This window comes from Colobus angolensis, unplaced genomic scaffold (assembly GCF_000951035.1).
Source record: "Colobus angolensis palliatus isolate OR3802 unplaced genomic scaffold, Cang.pa_1.0 Scaffold22, whole genome shotgun sequence".
In the NCBI taxonomy this organism is placed as follows: domain Eukaryota; kingdom Metazoa; phylum Chordata; class Mammalia; order Primates; family Cercopithecidae; genus Colobus; species Colobus angolensis.
The window spans coordinates 625,558-632,019 of record NW_012115377.1 but is presented as its reverse complement, the minus strand read 5'-3'; the positions used below and the strand labels follow the sequence as shown (position 1 = coordinate 632,019).

Genomic DNA, 6,462 nt, shown 5'->3' with positions numbered 1-6,462 from the left:
CAGTGGCCTCCCCGCGCGTGGCTCTGCTCAGGGCCCGGGTACAGCGTGTCCAGCACGTGGAAGACGTCGCCACGGGTGAAGCCCAGGCCGGAGGGTGGGCTGGGCTCCAGCTCAAAGTGTGTGCGGATGTAGAAGGAGTCGCCCACGCGGGACTGCACCATTTTCCAGAAAACTGGGGAGAGCAGAAGGCTGCATGAGCTGCCTGGTCTGAGCCCTCCCCCGCGGAGAGTGGGCCTGGCTGGAGGGAACCCACCCTGGGAGACTTGGGCACTCTCCCTGCAGGGACTGGGGAGAGGGATGGAGGGTGCAGAGACGCACATTCGACCACAGACCTGCACTCGCCACCAGGCCACACAGCCAGGTCCTCCCCCCGACACACACAGGCACACCCACATCCACACACACTCACTGTCCTGCTTCCGCTGCGTCACCAGCTCCATCTCCTCTCCCGGTGGCAGCCCCAGCAGGAACTGCACTGCCTCCTCCCGTGTCAGGTTCTGGAATGGCACGTCATTCACCTGCCAGAAAGCGGGCACAGCTATAGACCAAGCTCCGGTACCTCCTGGCCGTGCATGAGATCCTGGACCTTCCTCTGGGCAAAACTCAGCCCCAACGGCTTCTAGAGCTGCTTCCAAGAGCCCCGGCAGTTCCCGGAGGGCTTTCTGACTGGGGTATCACCCTATGACTGTGTGATGTGTGACACAGACAGCTGGTGGCATCATAAGGATACAAGGTTTTTTTGTTTGTTTGTTTGTTTTTTGTTTGTTTTGTTTTGAGATGGAGTCTTGCTCTGTCTCCCGGGCTGGAGTGCAGTGGCCGGATCTCAGCTCACTGCAAGCTCCGCCTCCTGGGTTCATACCATTCTCCTGCCTCAGCCTCCTGAGTAGCTGGGACTACAGGCGCCCGCCACCTCTCCTGGCTAGTTTTTTGTATTTTTTAGTAGAGACGGGGTTTCACCGCGTTAGCCAGGATGGTCTTGATCTCCTGATCTCGTGATCCGCCCGTCTCGGCCTCCCAAAGTGCTGGGATTACAGGCTTGAGCCACTGCGCCCGGCTGATACAAGGGTTTTGACACGGAAACAGGGGCACAGGCACTGCGCTGGCCCTCGGACAACCAAGTCATGGTGGGTTGTCAGTATCAAAACATGGGAACAGAGGTCATGACATGGAGCTCGGTGGAAACTGTGAACTGCTCAAAAGAATTCAGACATAATCACAGTGGTCACAGGGTCGTGACAAGCACAACAATATACAGACGCAGCCAATGGACACAGCCACCTGCTCTCGGGGTTGTGACATGGACAGCAATACACAGACACAGTCACCTGCTCTTGGGGTCACAACAGGGACAGCAATGTACAGACACAGCCACCTGCTCTCGGGGTCACGACAGGGACAGCAATATGCAGACACAGCCACCTGCTCTCAGGGTCATGACATGGAAGCAATATACAGACACAGCCTGTGGACACAGACACCTACTCCCGGGGTCATGACACGGATGCAATATACAGACACAGCCACCTGCTCTCAGGGTCATAACAGGGACAGCAATATACAGACACAGCCACCTGCTCTCGGGGTTGCGACAGGGACAGCAATATACAGACACAGCCTGTGGGCACAGACACCTCAGACACCTACTCTCGGGGTCATGACATGGATGTCAAGGTTAGAATCCCACAAGCAAACTGAGTAGAAATACACTAAAAAATACCATGACCCTCAGGCAACTGGGCACCAAGTTGTCACCCAGCCAGTGGGCTGAGGACATGGAAAGTGAGGAGCTGTGACTCCCTCATGAATCAGAACTCACACTGCAAGGTCAAGACACAAGGTCATGAGAGCAAACTGGGGGTGCGACTTGGTGAGTGAACTTGTACAAGGGACAGGGGAGACGGCCTGGGGATGAGACGAGGCAAGGACAGAGACGGGGGGATGATGAAGGGCTGTGGATCCTGGAGGTAGTGATGACACTGTCATGAAGGCAGGACCCAGGCAAGGTCACAACACAGACACAGGGGGTGGTGGCACAGAAAGTGACTGTAAATGGACATGGAGATCATACGAGAATGATCTGTGACCTGACCACACGATTAGGACATATGAGACGGTCGTGACGCGGTTGACACAGCCCCGTCGGGAACAAGAGGATTGCGACCCAGACAAGGTCATGACATAGGCAATGAGGTTGTGGCCCAGACAAAGTCCTGACGTTGATAACAAGGAGACTGTGACATTGATAACAAGGTTGTCACATGGACAAGGTCATATGACATGAACAACAAGACTGTAACCCAGGATGGGTGCGCTGGCCCACACCTGTAATCCCAGCACTTTGGGAGGCTGAGGTGGGTGGATCACTTGAGGCCAGGAGTTCAAGACCAGCCCGGCCAACGTGGTGAAACCCCGTCTCTACTAAAAATACAAAAATTAGCTAGGCATGGTGGTGGGCGCCTGTAATCCCAGCTACTTGGGAGGCTGAGGCAGGATGATCCCTTGAACCCGGGGGGCGGACGTTGTAGTGAGCCGAGATCACACCACTGCATTCCAGCCTGGGTGTCAGAGCAAGACTCCATCTCAAAAAAAAAAAAAAAAGTTAGCCAGGCACAGTGGCTCATGCCTGTAATCTCAGCTACTTGGGAAGCTGAGGCAGGCGGATCACCTGAGGTCAGGAGTTTGAGACCAGCCTGGTCAACATGGCAAAAACTCATCTCTACTAAAAATATAAAAATCAGACGGGCGTGGTGGTGGGCACCTGTAATCCCAGCTACATAGGAGGTGAGGCAGAAGAATCGCTTGAACCTGGCAGGCAGAGGTTGTGGTGATCCGAGATCGCACCACTGCACTCCAGCCTGGGCAACAAGAGCAAAACTCCGTCTCAAAAACAAACAAACAAAAAAGATGAACCCGGATAAGGTCAAGGCACAGACAAGGAGGTTGTGACTGGACGATGACGTCATGACCTAGAAGATAAGGTCGTGACATCGGCCAGACCGTGACACAGCCAAGAGGACATTGAAATGTTAAAATACCCATCTGGGGTCTCAACAGTCCCCAGGGTGGACCCAAGGGGAGGACCCACAGGCTTTAGCCAACAAGGGCAGGACCTAGCACACGACACGCCCATGACCGGTGGGGCTGGCCGGCCACCCCGGGGAGCACCTGCAGGATCTGATCTCCCTCCTGGATGCCCTGACCGTCGGCCGGGCTGCCCGCCTGCACCCCGGACACGAAGATGCCCACGTCATTGCCCCCGGCCAGCCGCAGCCCGATGCTCCTGCCCTTGAGGAAGCGGACCACCCGTGTGTCGGGGCTGTACCTGCAAGGGGAGGCAGAGGTGGGGTCAGACCGGAGTGGGCGGACAAGGGGAGGGCTCAGCATTGTCCTTGGGAAAGCCCCCACCCCCTCCAGGCCTCGGTTTCCCCCAAATCCCCACTTAATTGTCCCACTCAACACAAGAGATACAAGCAGGCAGGACTGCGCTGATGAGGGAGGCAGCCTGGGATGCAGGAGTTTCAAGTAGGTGGGCTTTCTTCTGGCGTACATACCCGCGATCCTCCATGCTCTGGCTGCTGGGCACTCTGTAGATGTCATAGCTGCTTTCCCTGGGCAACTCTGAAAGGGAAAAGCCAGTCTCTTTCCCCAGCACACTGGCTCGGTCCAGCCTCCAAACCTTTGCTTTATGTCGTCATCCTGGAAGGACCGTCACCCACCTCGAGTCCTTCTCAGGAAACCGTGTCTCACCACTTAGGCTCAGGCCAACCTCCCCCGGCTCTGCCTGCCACAGCCTTGCTGTCGGGGATCTGAAATATCAGGGATTGGCCAGGCGCGGTGGCTCATGCCTGTAATCCCAGCACTTTGGGAGGCCAAGGCGGGTGGATCACAAGGTCAGGAGTTCAAGACCAGCCTGGCCAAGATGGTGAAACCCCGTCTCTACTAAAAATACAAAAAAATTAGCTGGGCGTGGTGGCATGCGCCTGTAATCCCAGCTACTCTGGAGGCTGAGGCAGAGAATTGCTTAAACCTGGAGGGGCGGAGGTTGCAGTGAGCTGAGATTGCGCCACTGCACCCCTGCTTGGGCGACAGAGGGAGACTCTGTCTCAAAAAAAAAAAAAAAAGAAATATCAGAGATAGGGGTGCTCAGAGTCACCACTCACCTGCTTGTTGCTCACCTGGTTCCGAGATGGTTCTGGAATCGACTGAACTTTCCCGCCGAAGCTGGGGGCTCTCCCTGGTGGGGAAGAGATTGGGAGTGAGGCAGGGGTGGATGTCAAGGGGTCATTTTAATAAGAATTTTAGGCCGTTTGTGGCGGTTCATGCCTGTAATCCTAGCATTTTGGGAGGTTGAGGAGGGTGGATCACCTGAGGTCAGGAGTTCAAGACCAGCCTGGCCAACGAGGTTAAACCCCGTCTCTACAAAAATACAAAAATTAGGCAGGCATGATGGTGGGTGTCTGTAATCCCAGCTACGCAGGAGGTTAAGGCAGGAGAATTGCTTCAACCCAGGAGGTAGAGGTTGCAGTGAGCAAAGATCACGCCATTGCACTCCAGCCTGGGCGACAGAACAAGACCTTGTCTCCAAAAAAAACAAATAAATAAACAAAATAAAAAGAATTTTAATTTGTCTGGGCTGGGCGTGGTGGCTCACACGTGTAATCCCAGCACTTTGGGAGGCTGAGGCAGGCCAAATGCTTGAGCCCAGGAGTTCAAGACCAGCCTGGGCAACACAGCCCCCATGTCTACCAAAAATATGAAAATTAGCCAGTCTCATATGACTTGGTCTCAAAACAAATAAATAAATAGAGGAAAAAAAAAATTTTTTTTTGAGACAGAGTTTTGCTGTGGTCGCCCAGGCTGGAGTGTAATGACATGATCTCGGCTCACTGCAAACTCCATTTCCTGGGTTCAAGCGATTCTCCTGCCTCAGCCTCCCAAGTAGCTGGGATTACAGGCACCTGGCACCATGCCGGGCTAATTTTGGTATTTTAGTAGAGATGGGGTTTCACCATGTTGGCCAGGCTGGTCTCGAACTCCTGACCTCAGATGATCCACCTTCCTTGGCCTCCCAAAGTGCTGGGATTACAGGCGTGAGCCACCGCACCCAGCCTAAGGCAGAGTTTGATACTAAGAAGTGGGGTGCTGCTGTAACCGACACCTACAAATGTGGACACGGCTTTGGAACTGGGTAATGGGTAGAGGCTGGAGGTATTTTGAGGCACGTGCTAGAAATACAGGACTACATCCTCACGGTTACCCCCAGTTGGAAAGCTACGTCCGCATTCCCCTCTCCCTCCCACCGACTATTCTGACGGGTGATACTTACACGGGAGAGTTGGTCTGGCTGGCCTCGGGGCTCCGCTGAGCGTGCCGGGGTGGCGGCGGGATGTGGGACGGTGGTGCCTGCGAGAGCTCCGAGGTGAGGTCTGAGATGTCTGCAGGGGGAGAGGACATCTCATCAGCCATGGTCACGCCTTCCGGATTGGACCCATTTTACAGAGGGGCACATCAAGACCCCTCTAAACAAAGAGCCCTAGACCAAAGTCAGAAGCTCAGTTAGAATATTCAGCTCTGGAGGTGGGCACGGTGGCTCACGCCTATAATCCCAGCTACTCAGGAGGCTGAGGCATGAGAATCACTTGAACCCAGGAGGGTGAGCCAAGATCGCCCCCTTGTACTCCCGACTTTCTGTGTGGCCTTTGGCAAGTTCCTGTCACTCTCTGAGCCTCTAGGGACCAGAATCACTGGTTCCTCCTTGGCCCTGCCTGGGGCTTCCTGCCTTCCCTGCTGTCCATTCAACCCCCTCCCAGGGCCTACCCTCTGGGTCCTCACCCTCCAATGGCGAGCTGTCACTGTCACTGACGGCAGGCGGAACGGTCACCAGGAACTGCCGGCGATCTCTCAGCACCAGCAGGCTTAGCTTCCCTTCCGACTTTTCGATCAGTCGCCGGGTGTCACTCAGTGACAGGTTCTGGCTGGACACGCCGTTGATCTGAAAGGGACCAGGAATGAAAGAGAGGAAGTGAGTTAATGAGAGACGGGAGACAGTAGAAAGTTTGGTGGGGGAACTAGAAACAGACAATTCCCCCAGGGGTTGCTAAAAACAGACACAACCTAAGGAAAATGTTAGAATTGGATTCCTGCTGTGAGTGGAGACCACACCAAGAACTGAGCACCGAATTCTAGGAACAGAAAATGTTCCTTAGAACATCCAGGGGCGGGAGACACTGGAGAAAATGAGAAACAGGTTGACTCTCCTTTCTTACCAAAAGTGGAAATTTCTCAGGGGATACTAGGAACAGATGTGAGGGTGACATTATAAACAACTCTAATTGAGGAGGAGTATCAGATACTTAAAAGAGTTGTCAATTAGAGGTCAGGAGTTCAAGACCAGCCTGGCCAACACGGTGAAACACTGTCTCTACTAAAAATACAAAAATCAGCCAGGCATGGTGGTGCACG

The 6,462-nt window shown here is 54.4% G+C and overlaps 1 protein-coding gene across 1 annotated transcript in view; it reads right to left on the bottom strand.

Moving 5' to 3' along the window:
* Window positions 1-6,462, bottom strand: part of TJP3 (tight junction protein 3) — a 42,476-nt gene that overhangs the window by 20,889 nt on the left and 15,125 nt on the right. Inside the window, exons 7-13 of the mRNA XM_011943442.1 lie at window positions 5,833-5,992; window positions 5,327-5,435; window positions 4,161-4,234; window positions 3,552-3,618; window positions 3,166-3,322; window positions 410-518; window positions 4-172 (exon numbers count right to left, since the gene is read on the bottom strand). Of these exons, the coding sequence (XP_011798832.1) occupies window positions 4-172; window positions 410-518; window positions 3,166-3,322; window positions 3,552-3,618; window positions 4,161-4,234; window positions 5,327-5,435; window positions 5,833-5,992 (845 nt within the window). The remainder of the gene's footprint in view (window positions 1-3; window positions 173-409; window positions 519-3,165; window positions 3,323-3,551; window positions 3,619-4,160; window positions 4,235-5,326; window positions 5,436-5,832; window positions 5,993-6,462) is intronic.